The sequence below is a fragment of the Eubalaena glacialis genome, chromosome 3, assembly GCF_028564815.1.
Source record: "Eubalaena glacialis isolate mEubGla1 chromosome 3, mEubGla1.1.hap2.+ XY, whole genome shotgun sequence".
NCBI lineage: Eukaryota > Metazoa > Chordata > Mammalia > Artiodactyla > Balaenidae > Eubalaena > Eubalaena glacialis.
In genome coordinates, this window is record NC_083718.1 from 76,736,793 (window position 1) to 76,754,912 (window position 18,120).

The window sequence follows — 18,120 nt, forward strand, 5'->3', positions numbered from 1 at the left end:
CTCTCTCTCTCTCTCTCTCATGGTTTAAAACAACAATTTTTAAATTTCTCACTATTCTCTGGATTGCCTAGCTGGTTCTTCTGCTTCATGTGGTATTGGCTGAGGTGCCAAGAATGATGGAATATACAAAATGGCTTCCCTCTCGTGGCTGGCAGTTGGTGCTGGCTGCTGGCTGGAAGCTCAGCTTGGCTGTCAGCCAGTGGCCTTGCTCTTCTCCCATGTGGGCCTTTCCATACAGAGCAGATATTTTCTCCCTTCACAAACTTTAACACACATTTCTCCACCTTATTTCTAATAATTCATATATTTGGACCCACAAAATGGCAGCTACCCCAGTGGTGCAGCCCACATCATGAATCTAAGCCTAAGTCAGCCTGCACTTATGGGAAACACCTGTCCAGGAACCTAACATCCACTAATCACAATCCTCCAACTCAGCTTTCCCTAGTTCACCTTACCCTAGAAACTAGAACTTATAGGGAAATCCCCACCTCTTAGCCAATCATGCCCTGTTTCTAAGTTGCCTCTTCTAAAACTCTATAAAACTCACTCTTGCCCAAAATCCCTCAGGAAGAGTGCTGCACTGCTTGTGAGGCACTGTACTCTCCCAATCCAGAAGTTGTTTTCCCTTGAATAAAGGAAACACCTCACACCCCTAGACCTGAGACCTCAGATCCCTTTCCAACATTTCCATTCAAGATGTGTGTCCAGGAAGACATCCAAAGCAACCCTCTCCCTCCACATGTTTCTCATTTCATTAAAAAGGTGAGCTCTATGGGGGCAGGGATCATGTCTGTCTTATTTGCTAGACTGACCTAACAGAGGTTCCTAATAAATATTCATTGAATGAATTAAACAACTTTAAATGTTTGCAAGTCTCCTATAAATAGATTCAAAGTATGTCTTCAGGCGCAGTTCTTCCACTGAGGTGGGCTCCTGCATAGGCCTAAGGCCTGGGTTTCTCCCTTGCAGCACAAAAGTGTAAATGAAGCTGGGGCAGTGGTCAATCACAATTCTGAGTTTCCACTCAGCCAAACTGAGTCTTCTACCTGGCTTCTCTGTCCTTGTGTGCTTTGACTCCCAAGTCCTGTGGATCCACACCTGACCCCCCTGGGTGTTGGGAATCAGTGGTCAGGCCTGCTGCCACTGCCCACGGAAGTAGTTCATGAAGGTTCAGTTTCAGGAGAACAGAGAGCACATCTGACGAAAATCATAGTAAGCTCAGCACAGTGTCAGGCACGTCGTTGATGAGTCAGTAAATAAATCCATTTCTGACTGCTGTCTTCTGCTTCTGTGGGGAACATCAGCTGGCTGCTCCGAAGTTCTTGCCTTCTTGGCAACCAAACCCTTGGTATATTCCTCATCTCCAAACCCTGGAATGGGAGCTGTCATTCAAATGTGTGAAACTGCATTTACATTTCAACAGAGATGCTTCTAAGCCCTTGCTTTGAGTTGGCTGATAAATTCCCAATCACATTTCCAGGAGAGATTCTGGATTTGAAGAGATTTCTCAGCAGTGGGTAGGATTAAGAACTCTCTCTTTTTTTTTTTTTGGCCTCACCACACTGCTTGTGGGATTTTAGTTCCCCAACTAGGGATTGAACCCTGGCCCTCAGCAGTGAAAGCACAGAGCCCTAACCACTGGACCACCAGGAAATTCCCGGATTAGGAACTCTTAAGTCTGAAGGAGCCTAAGGGATACTTTATTCTGGAAGGAAGTCAGTGTCCTTCATTCTTCCTTGATGTTTTTGTTCAAGTCAGTGAATTCTTTTGACCATTTTCTTTGGAGCACATGGCTGCTTAGATGACATTCTCATGGGTAAATTGCCTTGGTGTGTCTGGCAACGTGGGCAGTGAGTGGGATTTCTCCACCTGCTGGGCAGACATAAGGATGCAGAACACTGGAGAGGAGCAGAACTATGGATGCCCCCAGGAGACCCCACCATCCCAGACACTCTTCATTGCCAAGGGTACCCAACCCAAACCTCTCTCTATGCTTGCTCCCATTGTTTAATCATTTTGACTTTAGAAAAACTACTCCTCAAGCCTAACCCACATTATCTTGTTGAATGCTTAATGAACTCAACTTTCCTTCTAATAATCTATCCAAACCAACCTTTCCTATTACTAGGCAAAGTGCTTTACCCATCCTCATTTTTCTGATGTGGTTGGGAGAGGAGACAGGAAGGTATCCCTGCTTCTGCCAAGCGTGATCTGTGAAGGAATAAGCTTTAAAAGCTTACTACGTTAGTAGCTTGACTGGGGAGAAGTTGCAAATCACATGTAACATAGCTAGACCATGGAAAAGAAGAGGAACACTCCCTGCCTCCAGTTTGCTAGTGGCTCAGAAACAAGCTGGAGTTGTCTCCCCAGCCATCCCTTTCTCCCAGGCACAGCCTAAACCATGGAACTTTTCCCATGCCCTCAGTCAGGATCCTGCTGATTTTCCCTATTGATCCCACCTGGAACCTCTCTCCTACTCTATTTGTTCCACATTACCCCCATTTTCACTCCTAAAACACAATTCTCTTCTATTCCCCACATACTTGTGTAACCTTAAGCAAAGGGAATGGGTATCCTGGTGTGCCTTTTAGTAACAGGGAAAATGAGATCCCTGGGGCCCAAGAAATTCTAGCTAAACTTGAAAAAGGAAGAAGGATGGGACAGCTAAGATAAAACTCAGCTCTAAAGCTTCTTACCTTTGGGGGTATTTTCACAGTGGAATAAAGTGTATTTACTGCATTTTCCTCTGGTATAGTGCTCTGTTAAAAAACAAACAAAAAGAATCATCACCAACCCCCTGGGTCACATAGACAAGGCCAAAGAGACAACCAGAATCCAGAGAAAGGAAAACAGAGGTGGGAGGAGAGGGTGAGAGAGAAGAGAGGGTTCTGGAGCCGGAATGGGGGAGTGGGAAGTGCTCTTGTCAGTGACTGCTATTGTAATTATTAATGACATTTTTCAAGAAGCAATTGCGGGCTTCCCTGGTAGTGCAGTGGTTAAGAATCCGCCTGCCAATGCAGGGGACGTGGGTTTGAGCCCTGGTCTGGGAAGATCCCACATGCCACGGAGCAACTAAGCCCGTGCACCACAACTACTGAGCCTGTGCTCTAGAGCCCGCAAGCTGCAACTACTGAAGCCCACGTGCCTAGAGCCCATGCTCCGCAACAAGTGAAGTCACTACAACGAGAAGACCGTGAACCACAACGAAGAGTAGCCCCCACTCACCACAACTAGAGAAAGCCCACGCACAGCAACGAGGACCCAATGCAGCCAAAAATAAATAAAATAAATAAATTTTAAAAAAGAAGAAATTGCATTATTTTAAAACTGTATCTTGTTTAAATTACTTAATAAATATATAAGATATATTAAGTCCTATGAGCTATGAGCCTCCTAAGGTGATTAAAGGATAATTTGAAATCATATCGTCAATGTTGGAAATAAACTTTTCCATCAGTCAAAAGAGCTTATGGAGCAAATCAGAAATGATGACTAAAGGGACAAAACAAAACAAAACAACGACAGCAATAACAAAAGCTCCTTCCAGGCTGGAGAAAAATATCCTGGGTCAGTGAAGTTTATTCCTGAACAATAAATAGGACAGTCTTGTGGTCTCCAGGGAATGTGTCTTGAGCAGGGGAAGAGGGAGGATGGTGATAAAGTGATCATTTTGACAGAAGCCGGGCTGAGTGAAGCACAAAGAGGTCGCCCCTGTGAGGAAGGAAGGAGCTCTTAGGACACCAACAACTTTGAAGAGGAAACATAATATCTCCTCTTGGAAAAGTTGTGGATAAGTGTAAGAAGATGCATTCTGATCAGGAGACACTGAAGGCTGGAGTAAAACTAAGATTTTCTTTTTTTTTAATTAATTAATTAATTAATTAATTTTTGGCTGTGTTGGGTCTTCGTTTCTGTGCGAGGGCTTTCTCTAGTTGCGGCAAGCGGGGGCCACTCTTCATCGCGGTGCGCGGGCCTCTCACTATCGCGGCCTCTCTTGTTGCGGAGCACAGGCTCCAGACGCGCAGGCTCAGTAGTTGTGGCTCACGGGCCTAGTTTCTCCGCGGCATGTGGGATTTTCCCAGACCAGGGCTCGAACCCGTGTCCCCTGCATTGGCAGGCAGATTCTCAACCACTGCGCCACCAGGGAAGCCCAAAACTAAGATTTTTGAAGCTCCAAAGTGCTTTTATTTCTTCATTAAGTGGGCCAACGTGGAAAGGACACTACGACCCCTAAGGAGCAAGCCTAGCCTTGGCTGCAATGATTTTTGCCAGTGGACATTTTGAAGCTGTCTACCTAGTTCTTGTCTCCAAATTGTCTCTTGTTATTTGTATTTCTTTAAACCTTAGTCTTAAGATTTTCTTTTCAAAGAGTTTTCTTTGAATTAACCTTGTGTTCGTTCACTGCAGCTTGGCGACCCACACTTGGGAAGCCTTGAGTGAGGGCCCAGAGCCACCATGGACCCTCTGAGCCCCCTCCTGATGGTTCCTTGAGTTGCCTCAGAGGAAATGGCATCTCTAAAGCCAGTTTTCTGACACCATAACTCAAACATCATGTCAAAGTCACATTTCTCTACCCACCATCCTATGCAAAAGGAATTGGGTCTGTTGAGTGGCCATTTTGAACAGTGGAGGGGAAGGAGTGATTCCGTAGATCACAGTGTGAACGTTACTGGCTAGGTCAGAACCAGATGCTCCAGGGGCCACCTGTTCCTGCACAAGAGAGAATCCATAAAGACTTGGGGGAGACACAGGTACATTGGGTTTAAAGGGTTATACATTTTCATTTCCCATGTTGCCCAAATCCAAGGAAAAATCTCAAGTAAAACAAGGAGGGCCTCAGAGAGGAGAATCAGGCCCCAGGAAAGATGGGAAAGAACTCACATTAAAGTAAGAGATTGTGTCATACTCCGAGGTCTCTTCAAAAGCGGGGGAGTAGTTAAGAGTTTCTGGATGAAGGTTCAGTCCCTTCTTCTCTTCAATGGACTCTGAAACCAAGTTGGGAGAGAATCAGAGCTCGCTCCTCCTTCCACTGGCCACCCTCATTGGCCCACCATCTGGATGACCCACTTAGGGTGGCCAACCATCTTGATTTCCCTGTAACTTAAGGGTTTTCCAGGACATGAGACTTTCAGTGCTAAACCCAGGAACCCCAAGATGAACTGGTCACCCTCATCACTTCACTTCCCAATTTCTGGACAAAGCCAGCCAAAAGAGGAAGCAGAGGAGATCAGAAATGCTTTTACAGTGTTTCCAGGAGGGAGAGAATATCTCAAAGTCTGCAGTTCATACCCAACCAGCGCTTAGGTCCCTCTCCAATACCCTGAGTGGACAGTATCAGTGGGAACCCAAGAAGACAAATCAGCAGGGTTTAGGGACACAGAGCATGGGGTACAGCCTGGAGAAAGACAGAGAAAGGCTTCTCCAGGAGTAATGTATCTAGACTGAGGTGGGGAGTAGAGAGAAGTCTCTGGAGTTGATCCAATGGAGAGAACTGGGATGGATTGGGGGCTCTGACAGGGATGGGCTGAATGGACGGTGCTGGTTTGTGGACCTCAGAGTTGGAGGCCATGGCCTCCCAGTCAGGGGAGCAGAGTCAGCAGTGTGTGACCTGTGTCAGCAGGAGGGATACACTAGTAAGTCCCTCTGGGGGGAAGGAGAAGGGCAGGCACTGGAGAAGGAACTAGGAGAACCTTGGCCTTAGGAGAGAAGTTAAGGGCTCAGGTATTCTCTCCACTCCAGAACTAAGGAGTACAGATAGATGGTGCTGTCCTTTAGGGCAGAGATGATGGCTTCTTCATTTCTGCATCCTTAGTGCCTAGCACCAAGCTTGGCACACAATCCAACATACTGTTGAATGAATGAGGGAGAAAATGCATGATTGAGGGTGAAGACAAAAATAGTTTATGCTGTACCTTTTCTTCTTTCTCTTTGTATGATCAAAATAATTAGCACCAGTGCAATGAAACAGAGCAGGATGAGTGACAACAGGAGTTTGAGGATCACAGAGGTAGCCAGGCCACCAGCAGCACCTTTAAAGAGAGAATGGGTGGAGGTACAGGGCAAGGAGAAGAGTCAGCTAGGGAAAATGACCCAACTTTTGGAGCAATTGTAACCTTCCTCCCAGTCTGATGACTTCCCCAGGGCTTCCAGTTTTCAGAAAGGGCTTGTTCCCATGGGGGACCAGGAGCTGAAGAAGATATAGGTCCTAAGACCAGTGGCTCCTGGAGAGAGAAGAGAGACAGTCACCTTCACAGAGTTTCCACGCAAAGATGGGGTTTGAGGAATTGCTGCTGATGGGGTTTCTGGCCATGCAGATGAAGGTCATGTCCCTTTTCTCCTGCCTCCAGGATATGGGGAGGATGGAGCCACTATGGGACTCATTGGTCGCCTGTCCCAGGGACTTCCAGCTGTAAGTTACATCCTCTCCTCCCTGTTCCATGGAACATGTCAGATTGGTTACACATGTGCCATTCTTATTGTTCTGCAGACCTATGATGACTTTGGGCTTTGACAGGTGCTCTGTAAAAGAGAAATAGACAACCAAGTGTGGAAACTATGCCCATAGCCCTCCTTTTTTCTGCATCATTCTTGTAAACCTTGGACCTGAATCTCCCTGGTGTGCTACAGAGTGGAGAGGAAAGAGTAGTTCAGAGCAGAATTCTCATTCTTATCTGGGGAAGAGAACTATCTAGGTCAGATTGCCCACAGCCATAAAACAACAACAATAGTAATAGAAATAATTACAGTGCAACAAGAATGAGCTGCCATTTACTAAGCACAGGCATATGGCAAGCACTGTGTTAAAAGCATTTTAGATGTTCATTAGTTTTATCTTTTTTGGAGGCTCCCTATTCCCCTGTCCTCAGGCTTCCTTGAAGAGACTCACTTTACTCTCTAGGAGAGAACAAAGGTATTGGAGCAACACTTCTGGTTCCCCTCTCTACCTTGTGCTCACTCTTTCAGAAGATGAGCAATTGTTTCATTGCTGAGATGGTGAGTCTGACATCCCTCAACTACATTTCTCTATTTACATGTTTGAGCTGTTATGATTGTTGTGTAAATGTGGTTTGCTCTCCCCCCACCCCCCCCACCCCACTAGTTTGCCTGCAGAATGCATGTCTTCCATTCTTTTCAACTATATCTATATGGAGGACACATCTGGATTAAGGTGCATGGTCTACCTCCTACAAGCAAACCTGCAGGCCCATCTCCTGATGTCCCTGATATTGCAGCTCAGTGAGAGAGGCAGCTATTCTTGTAGCTGGTTGAGTAATTGTTTCATAAGTTCATTTTCCCTGAATAGACACCAAAGTCTAGACTTGGGGGAAAGTATTTTTATTATCCCGCTTTACCAGAAAAAACAAAGCTGATATTTTTATCTTCCTTTCTAATTCTTGTGTCTACTTCTCATTTGGTTAGAATCTTCAGGGGAAGAGGTGTGATTGATAGTTATACCTGATAATCTTTCTAAGATAGGTATCACTTTACTCCCCATTACAGATATGGAAATGAAGTTTCAAAGAGATCAAGTAACTTGGCTAAGGCCATGTAACTAGTAAGTAGAGAAGCCAACATTTGACCTGTGTGATTGTCACTTCTCATAACGCCTATCTGCTGCACCACAATCCTTCTTACAGAATCTCTAAGAGGGGACTTCAAGGGTTGGCTATATCTACTTCATCCATGCACGAGTTCCCTCTTCCACTTTATTGCCAAGGGTTTATCCAGCCTTTGTTTGAACAGCTCCAATATCAGGGAGTTCACCATTTTAAGAAGGCAGTCATCCACCTTTGGAACTGATTCTGCTCACCATAGACACGCAGCTCATACTCCTGGGTGAGGGGATCCTGGAGGGTTGAGCTGTGTATCTCCACACGGTAGACACCTGAGTCATTCTTCTTCAGTTTGCTGAGCCTCAGGGAGTAGCCTTCATGTGGGAAATTCACCCTTTCCTTGTTACGATGTTGGGTCACTATGATAAGGGCTTTTTTGTCTGCCATCTTTGGCTGTATGGTGACGAGAGTGGTTGTGTTGAAGACCCAGATAATGCTGTCAATTGGATCTACTGAGAGATTCAGTGGGAAAGTCACAGACCCACCAAGGGCACCAACTAGCTTCTTCAGTACTCCAGAGGCTGCTGGCCCTGCAGAAACAGAGAACCATAAAATAAACCTGAGTTCCTGCCCTTGCCACTAATTACTCACTCGCTTTGGGTCCTGGAAAGGTCCCAAGAAACCCTCTCAGTCTAACCCAACCAGTCCTGGGAAACCCTTTGGAACCTCACTCACACAAAGGCACTGAGGTCAGAACTCTCTGCCTGAAAGGGGTGACTACAGGCGAACCCACCCCATTCCCAGAGATCTCTGGCTGAAAAGACCAAGCTCTGAGGTAGACCATGAGGTCGGCTGCATCCTTGACAAGTTCCTGTGGGGTGACAAGTGGGAAGGTTACTGTCCAAGCTCCATTTAGGACTCCCAGATTGCTCCTGGGAGAGCTGATTGTGTTGCAGATGAAGAAGGTAGCAGTCTATCTGACCTGGGGCAGAGGTTCTCAAGCACAAACCAGGGCACTGGGAGGCAAGCTCTAAGTTTTTAAAGATAGTGGTAGCTTAGAAGTTTGAGGATGATTTATCTTTCTATTTTATGGTAGATGGGAGTGAATTCAAGATCATCCCCAAATGAGGTTCTCATTCACTTGAATTCCAATATCCTTCCTTGAGTGGAAAGGAAAAGGGTGAGTGACTGGGAGCTCTGGAATATGCCCAGGCTACCTTGTGATGTTTACCCTGAACTATCAGGAATTGTAGTAGGCCTTTACTGCTCCCTGCCTCCCAAATTTCTGTTTCACTGCAATCTTAATTCACCTCAGAAAGCATGATTTGCAAACAACCATCACTGATTTTGTGGTTCCAGGTGAAAATCAGTTAAGAATGTCTGCTGGAAAAGCTTCCAGAAGTGGTCAACTGAGCAGCAACCTAATAAATAGCTCATGGCCCAAACCTAGCCTGCCCCCTGTTTTTGAAAATAAAGTTTTATTGGAACACAACCATGTTCTTTCCTTTGCACATTGTCCATGGCTGCTTTTCCACTACAAAGGCTGAGTTGGATAGTTGTGACAGAGATCATACTGCCTGCAAAGCTTAAAATTTTAGTATTTGGCCCTTTACAGCAAAAGTTTGATTAAAAAAAAACAAACCTGAGATTCAAAAAAACCTAAGTAACTTTTCCAAGGGCACAAAGCTAGCAGCTGATAATTTGAGGATTTAACCCAGTGTCACTCCAGCCCTGGAGCCTGGACTCTTTCCACTATGGCTCGATTTGAGGGTCCCTTGGCATTTGTGCCAGCTCCAGCCCTTTCCATTAGTCCCCTTCTTCAGTTCCCTCAAGGGCTCAGGTGTCAAATCTGAAGCCCTGGGGTCTCATGGAATCCTGATTTACCATTCAAGTCCTTTGGTGACCTTCCTTCAAGTACAAGCTGCTCTACCAGTGCCCCCAGATTAAGGGAATCTGGTGCTACCAAATGTTGACCTAGCCCCTTGATAACAGTTCTTGGATCTTGACCAATTTTTTTGCTAAATTTATCTCTAAAAGTACTGGTTTCTCTTCCTGAGTAAATGCCTTTTAGGAGCTGGTTCCTGTTTTCAAACATTTGTCCCCTATAATTTATATATATGCATATATACTTTGGATCACTCAAGCCTTTATCAAGTCATCCTGTTAAGTAAGCTGAGCTTCCAAAAAGCTGCCCTCCCTGCTTCTCTAATACTAAGGGAGGATGGTTTTTCATTACTCTCTCTTTGATCATCTCATGGAGTGTCAAAACATTTCCAGTAAATATTATAGACAAAACCAGTTTTATTTGAATTTTTGATTTATCAATTAATGTATTCATTCTTTTACTTCAACCATGAGATGGAAGGGGTGAATATTTTGCAGTCAAATAAAGATTGGATATCACTTGCCCACAAGTAGGTGCAATTCTTGGATTAGGGCACCTTTGAGTATTTTAATTTGCATGTGAGGTTTGGGGGACATGTATATGTCAAGGAGGTGACAAAATTGTAAGGATGTGGCTTTAGTGTTTTAGCATGTGTGCGTGCACTTAAGCCATGAATAATTAATTGTTCTTTTCACATCTTTATATACATGGTGCTATCTTCCTAGGGTACATTTTAAGAAATGTTAATTGTGTGGAGATATAAGAAAATATCTCCAAATTCATTGTTCCTTGTTAGAGCGAAATTGGAGGACAATACAGTGTAAATTGCCAACATGAACCTAGATGGAGGATATTGTTCTATCTTTATTGTACCTTCAGGGTGAGGAGAAGAGTCATAAAAGAAGAAAGTAGTTCCATGCCATTCCCTAAATGTGAGCTCAGACATTAGGGGGCTGGGTTGGTTAAGTCCTAACTAGTTTTGTTTCCTCTTCCCAGTTGACTGTGAAAGGGGATCCAGAAACAAGACACTTCTCTTCTCAGCTTCTAAGACTGAACTGAAGCTCCCCTTTCTCTGATGGCTTCTCCACCTGCAGTGTGTGGCCCTATAGGGTTTTACCATGTCTAGGTAGGTCATGCTCTGCTCGTTCAGTCATTCCTTCCTTTAACAAGAATTTGTTTAGTTCCATACTTGTGCCTGGCACTGTTTAGGAGCTGAGGGTGTAACTGGGGAGCAAGATAGTCATGATCCTTGCACTCATGGAGTTGGGAGAGAGTCATTAAATAAGTAACAACATGTGCTGTGAAAGGGGAAATGACAGTACTTAGGGAACACAGGATGGGGGTGGGGGATGTAACATGACCTGTGTGATCAGAAGGCCCTAGAGAATGAGTAGCTACTAGCACCTATCTACAAGGCCAGGGAGGATTGGGCCCCATGAGACTCATCTACCCTCCCACCTGGATCAATGTGGTGAATGTTGTAACTTGCCTCCTCTGTATCCATTTCAATCCTTCCTCATTTTGTAGCAGCCATATGGTTTGGGTAACTCAACTCAAGTGGTAGCCTTCCTCTGCATAGTAATTAGTTCAGGGGTATCATATGTCCCAGGTTGATTGTATCTGAGAGAAGCCCAGGGCTTTTGTTCCTAGGCCAGCAAAAGTTGATGCTGTGGGAAGATATGAAGCCTTGGGCTGCCACCCACTTACTACCACCAGACAAGCAGTCAGGGCTCCTCCTTCAGCTTATCCCCAGTTTATGTCCTAACTCACGCTTTTATTGGTGTTTTATCCTTTTCTGTGTCCATCTAAATCTTATTTAAGACCCATAAATCCTAGTTCAAAGCCCTTCCCTGAGGAAGTCTTCAACTCTTTCTCACACCTACCCCCTGAAATTCCACCATGAATGTCACTTCATTTTCCACTTTATATTCCCCATGAGGAGCTATTCCCCTGGGTGGTGACTGGACATACCATTTTGCTGTGAGTTAGCGGATCACTGATCTACAGGCATTAGGTTCCAGATCACCTGGTGATGGGTTCTGGAGTCTCATCCAGGGACGGGTGGAGATGGCCTCTTCTCCCAGGCAACATGCAGCAGTGTAAAAAGTTAGAGGTCTGGCCTAACTGGGGGTCAGGAGACCTGGGTTCCATTCTGGTTCCTCTGTAATAATAACTCCAGCAATGAATACTTGGTTTAATGGGTATTCCCGTTCTTGATCCTCAAGTCAACTCCATGTGATAAACGTTAAGCTGCACTTTATAGATGAAGACATTGGGGCTCCAAGATGCTGAGTGACTTTCCCAAGGCCCCAAACTGGAAAGTGGCAGATGTGACATGAGAAGCTAGTGTGTTCCCCCGTCTCCTCTAGAGGCCTGCATTCTTTCCACTGCTACCTCCCACTACCACTTTGAATTTCAGTGTTCTCACCTCTCATAGGAGAAAAAGAATAACCTTTATTCACCAGGATTTAGGGAAGGATGAAGGGTGAATACAGATGTGAAAACATTTTGAGAAGTACAGAGCAGTCTGAGACACGGTGGGAGGCAAGAGGGAACGACAGGCAGTAGTGCTATAAGAGACAGGCTTTGAGAAAGCTTCCCACTTTTTGGTCTCATTTCTGCAAGAATGGCTAAAAGTGAGATTTCCCAAAACTTCTTTGGATGGCTTCTCAGTAAGGTAAGCTTCTTAGAAGGTGGTCTGGACACTAACGCCTATACATCAGTCACTGGCTAATTCGCAGCAAAAGATCAGTCCAATCACCACGCAGGGAGATAATTCCTATGGCAAGCATCCCCACCAACCTACTTTTGGAGGTTGAGGGAGCTGGGGCAGGAGACCCTTTGCTTTCTGCCCTTGCCAAGTCTCAGGTATTTTTGGCACCAGGAGATTCAGCCCTAAGATGTTCTTCATAACAAGAACGGACAACAGCTCTTCCCTCTTGCCACCTGCCTTTCCTTTTGGCTGTCACCTCCTCCCCTTAACCTGTTCCCCCAAGGCTCATGTGTTGAGTGGAGGGAGGGAGCCAAATTAGGAGGAAGGGACACCATCAGTACAGCCAGAATCAAGGGATGGTGACCTAGGAGGAAGACCTTGGCATAGCAGAGTGTGTAAAGCCCACCTCCTGCTTGCCGGCCCAGTCCCCGAGCACCTCTTCCAGTACTGGGTGCCTCTATCAGAATGCACCAGCGTGTCATGCCACCCTCACCATGGAAACCAAGGACCAGAGCATCTCAAAGTTAGGAGGAATTTTAGGGACTACTTAGTCCAATCCCATTTTATAGATGAAGAGTCTGGTGCTCTGAAGGTTATAGTGATGTGTGCCAAGTGAGTGGAAGGCCAGGATTAGTAACAAGGGCTCCTAAGGCAGGGTTTCCCAAGCTGTGCCCCTGCTACCTTTGAGGTCTGTGGCAGTGCCTCAGTGTATTTCTTGGGAGCTTAGATGGGGGTCAAGGGGGTAGGGGATGGGGTGGAGGCTATGGACCCTGCACCCCCCTCCATCAGGGAGGCTTCAATTCTATGCATCAGAGTTGTTTGTTTCTGTGTAAGTTTTCTTTTTATAAAAGGAAACCACTGCTTAAAAAAGAAAAAAATGACTTTGGAAACTACTGCTCTTTACCCAAATTCCCCTTAATTAATGTACTTGGAAAGGGCATTCACAATCAGTACCATGTAAGATGTACATGGAACAGAGGCTGGCAAGCCTCCCAATTCACCATCTACCTTTGCCAACACTCCAGTTCTAACCTGCAACATTCATATTCAAGTTTCCTACTGTTCTGCCCCTCACTCATCTCCGAAACGCTCCTATTGTTTGTCTTTTCTGGTCTTTTTCAACACCTCCCCAATACCTCCTCACCCACGTTTTCTGATTTCCTTTTATAAACTGTCTCCTCAACCCTACTGTATCCTATAATCATCATAAAATTGTGCCCATTTTCCAGATGAGAATACTGAGGCGGCAAGAGTTGTTCCTTGGTCCCTCTGAATTTGGCCAGGGTGATTTTTGTTTGGTGCATTCACATCCTGGAAATGGAGTTCCCTACTCTTCTTGGGCATTTCCAGTGCCTACCTTGGCCTCATGTACCTGGAGAGGGAAGGAATCTCTGGGGAAGATTCATCTCAAATACACATTTATTGAGCATTTTTTCTGAGGGTACAATATTAGGCCGTTAGTCTGGTGTGATGAAATGAGCACTAGCTTTGGAAACTCAGTCTCTGTTCTACCTCTTAATAGCTGTGTAATCTTGCCTAAGACACTTGACCCCTCAGAGCCTGTTTTGGGGATAATAATATCTATCTTATAGACTTGTGAGGAGATTGTATGAAAAATGCCTTGGATGTAACAGGAGCTTAATAAATGGTGATTATTATTATATTGTTTTGCATTTGATATCTTATTTAAAACATCACAATAATTTGCAAGTTAAGTTTCATTTTCTGTTACATACTTGTAAAGACCGAGGTTCAAAGGCTAAGAAACTTATCCACAATAATATAGCTACTAAGTCAAACCCAGGAGTTCTTCTCCAGGGCCAGCACTGCTTTCACAGTCCTGCCCACTGGAGGCTCTACGACAATCTCAGATCGTTCTTTCAGTCACGGAAGGTATAGCACAGCCTCTTGGAGCAGAGTGCACACTTGCAACTTGCACCTTGCTGTCCCAGGTCATGTTTCAGGTGGGCACCTGGGTTTTGAAAAGTCCTGCCATGTCCTCCCCCATTTCACCATCCCCAAGTTCCACTTCTGATCACCATTTCCGTTCAGGGAGTGGTTTTTAAAGTAAGGGTCAGTTCCAGGACCAGGTGTTTCCTAAAAATGGAAATTTTTAACAGACTCAAGGAGGGTGAGAGTCTGTTGTTGCTGAACAGTTCAAGACGCCAGGTTGCAGGGAGGAAAGGATTGGGAGCCCTGACTTACTATGAGGGCTTGGGCAGGTCTCTTCTGGCAGGCCTGGGGCACAAATAAATGAACCAGCCACACCAAATCCTCAGAGGGAGACCTCATGGTGGTTCTCCATGAGTTTGATGACCAGAGAGATATTCCTAACTTATGGGGTTCCTGGTCCTTTCTGAGAGCCCTGATGATAGTAACATCTTGATAGACTAGAATACCTGTGACAGGCATAGAAAAGTCCTCAATACTTCATGGCATTAAATATAAAGTGCCTACCTATGAGTTGGTTTTCTAAGTAGAGACTGATTGTGTTACTTGGGTTAAGAGAGAAAATTCAAATGTTCTCTGCCATCAGTATGATTGTTAAATGCATAATAATTTAAAATATTTTTCTAAATAATACATATTTATATTTACATAAATATAAAACATAGAAGTATATGTATAAATGTTATAAATATATTTAAATTAAACTATTTTAAATATATATTTCTAAGTAAATAAATATACACCTGTACCATCTCATTTTGTTTTTAAAATTACCCTCAAAATGAGGGAGGGCTGAGGTCCGAGGAAGATGACATTCTTCATCTATTTCATGGCAGAATCCAGATTAGGACACAGGTTTTTCTGATACCCAACACCACTTCTTTCAGCCCTTCCATCCCTGGGACAGTCAGAAGGACAGTCAACTCCCAAAGTCATTCCTTCTCCTCTCCCTCCAGTCTCTTTCTGCCCTCTGTGAGTCAGAGACCACAGGATATAAAAAGCAATATTAGATGAGGGAGCAGAGCCTCCTAAGTTGAGCCAGAGGCCCAGAGTGGAGCCAGGAGTCTGGAGTTACACACAGGGTGAGGTAGGCAGTCAGGAAAACAGGAGGATCTTGCTGGACTCACCTGTGAGCTGGCAGAGGAGAAAGATGAAGGCGAAGCATGCTGGGGAAGCAAGCATATTGCTCTTTGGATGTCAGTCACTAAAATGAACCCACTTCCCTCTTGTAGTCACCCTCTTATATCTCTTCCCCTGCTGGGATTTTAAGTAGGTGGGGTCATGAGATTGAGAATGAGTCATCTCAATTTTCTCCATATGGCCAGCTTTTTCTGTTATACCATGTGACCTTTCAGAGATTCAGAATAGAGAACATGGAAGGAAATAGAAGGTTATACGGAGAACAAAAGGGTGGCACTGGGGATAATAATAATATCTATTGAGCTTTGTTAAGTACCAGGAGTACCTGCATTTTTAAATTTATTCCTCATAGCAACCCTGTGAGTGAAATACTACCATAATGCCTAGTTTACAGATGAGAAAATGAAGGCTTAGAGTATAGTACAGCAAAATTAAGAAGTTCTTTTAATCAAAAGAAACCATTATAATAGTAAAAGGCAAGCCATGTAGTGGGAGAACATATTTGTAATACATTTATTCCACAAGAGCCTTATATCCATAATATATGGTTGTCCAATTGTTCCAGCACCATTTGTTGAAAAGACTGTCCTTTCTATATTGAATTGTTTTTTATTTTAAAATTAATTTTTATTGGAGTATAGTTGCTTTACAATGTTGTGTTAGTTCCTACTGTACAGCAAAATGAATCAGCTATACATATACATATATTCCCTCTTTCCTTCCCATTTAGGTTACCACAGTGCATTAAGTAGAGTTCCCTGTGCTATACAGTATGTTTTCATTAGTTGTCTATTTTGAATTGCTTTTATACCTCTGTCAAAATGCAGTTGATCATACTTGTGTGGGTATATTCTGGGCTACCTATTCTGTTCCATTGATTTATATAATGTAATTATTGATATATTATGGCTTAAGTCTGCCATTTTATTGTTTGTTTTCTTCTTGTTTCTTCTGTTTTTTTATTCCTCCGTTTTACTTTCCTGGCCATTCTGTAGGTTACTTGAATATTTTTTTAATAATTCCATTTTGATTTATCTATAGTGTATCTTGAGTGTATCTCTTTGAATAGATTTTTAAATGGCTGCTCAAGGCATTACATTAAACATACGTAACTTATGGTTTACTGATGTTGGCTTTTTACCAGTTCAACTAGCATGTAGAAACATTACCCTTGTAAGATTCCTTTACCATCACTCCTTAATAACTTATCTTAACTATATCCTCTCCACATATTGAGAACCATATCAGATAATGTTATAATTTTTGCTTCAATTGTCAAATATAACTTAGAAAACTCAAGAGGAGAAGGATAGGGAATTCCCTGGTGGTCCAGTGGTTAGGACTCAGTACTTTCACTTCCAGGGCCTGGGTTCAATCCCTGGTGGGGGAACTAAAATCCTGCAAGCCACCTGGTGCAGCCAATAAAAAGAAAGAAATGAGGAGAAGGATAGTCCATGATATTTAACCCATATTTTTACTCTTTCCACTGCTCTTTCTTTATTCCTGATGTTCCAAGTTTCCTTCTTTTTTCTTTCTGTTTCAAGATATTCCTTTAGCCATTCTTTTAGGGTAGGTCTGCTGGTGACAAATATTTTTAGTTTTCCTTCACAATGAGGATGTCTTGATTTCACCTTCATTTCCTAGGTATAGAATTCTATTTTTTTTCACAAATAAGATCTTTTATGCATCACCATTAGAAGTCTGATTTTTAAACAGATTCTTGGACTGGTGGCTCATATCCATCAGTTCTTTCAACTTTAGCACCTGCTGCATCCCCAGTAGCTTTTCCAGAACTACTACCTTCACTATGTAGCTCCATGAGTTTTCCCAATTCAAACTTGGGCTTCTTCAGCATTTTTACTTTTCTAACAAAGGCATCATGGAGTGGATAAATAGATTGGCCAGCCTTTTCTGTCTTTCCCAATGCTGCCTGGAATGAATTTATTTACCCTCTTTCAAGTCATTTGTCTGCACCTCTTGGGTCATGATTTTCATCATCTTCTTGCGGATATGAGGAGGACCTTCTGGTGTTGGGCATAAGAGGTCTTCCGAATCTGATTGTTGCATTTTTTAGTAAAACCCATACAGAATAGACGAAGCAAATAACCATAGGTAGTCTTGACATCAATGTGAGCTTCAATCATGGTCTGCATTTTTTACCATGGAGCACATTTTGTCATGGGTAAGATCCATGCCATGGAAATTAGTCAGGCAGTTTTTGTCCTGAACATCCTCAGTAATTAGCATATATTTTCTAAATGCAACTTCATCATTCTGCAGATCAGCAAAGCTCACTTCAAAAATATGACCCTTGAGGCCATCAGATGCGATTTTCGTTCCTTGAGTTCTCGTGACTAGTGTTTTCCTAATATTTCTTATATTGAACATAGCTGGTGCTTTCACATCATACCAATCTTTCTTAGAAAATGGGTCAACCACTTTCTTCTTGGCTCCCTTTTTACCACCTTTTGTAAGGCGCTTGTTCTTGCTGACCCTGGGTATAGAATTCTAGATTGACAGTTCTTTTCTTTCAGCACTTGAAAAATGTTATGCTACTCCTCTTGCCCGCATTGGTTTCTGATGAGAAATCAGCAGTCATTTAAATTGTTTTCTCCTGTAGTTAATATGTTGTTTCTCTCTGTTATGAAGATTTCTTTTCTTTTTTGTTATTTTTCAGCTGGTTGATTATTATGTGTCTTGGTCTGTATTTCTTTGAGTTTCTTCAGGGTTCATTCAGTTTCTTGAATCTGTAGATTTGTGTTTTTGCCAAGTTTGGAGAAATTTCAATAGTTTTTGAATAGTTTTTCTCTTTTTAGCCCAGCATTCTTATTTTTTCTCCTCTCATTCTGAGACTTTGATAACAAGAATGTTAGATC

General features: G+C 43.5%; 1 protein-coding gene and 1 pseudogene across 1 annotated transcript; both read right to left on the bottom strand.

The window, feature by feature from the left end:
• Positions 1–1,800: 1,800 nt before the first annotated feature.
• On the bottom strand, positions 1,801–15,286 carry SLAMF7 (SLAM family member 7). The gene is made up of 7 exons (XM_061185832.1): positions 15,232–15,286; positions 7,814–8,146; positions 6,250–6,522; positions 5,916–6,032; positions 4,885–4,988; positions 2,700–2,762; positions 1,801–1,872 (listed from the first exon to the last, which is right to left on the bottom strand). The coding sequence occupies exons 1-7, from the start codon at positions 15,284–15,286 to the stop codon at positions 1,801–1,803; spliced, it is 1,017 nt and encodes a 338-aa protein (XP_061041815.1).
• Positions 15,287–16,952: 1,666 nt separating this feature from the next.
• Positions 16,953–17,731, bottom strand: LOC133088051 (small ribosomal subunit protein eS1-like; annotated as a pseudogene).
• Positions 17,732–18,120: the final 389 nt, after the last annotated feature.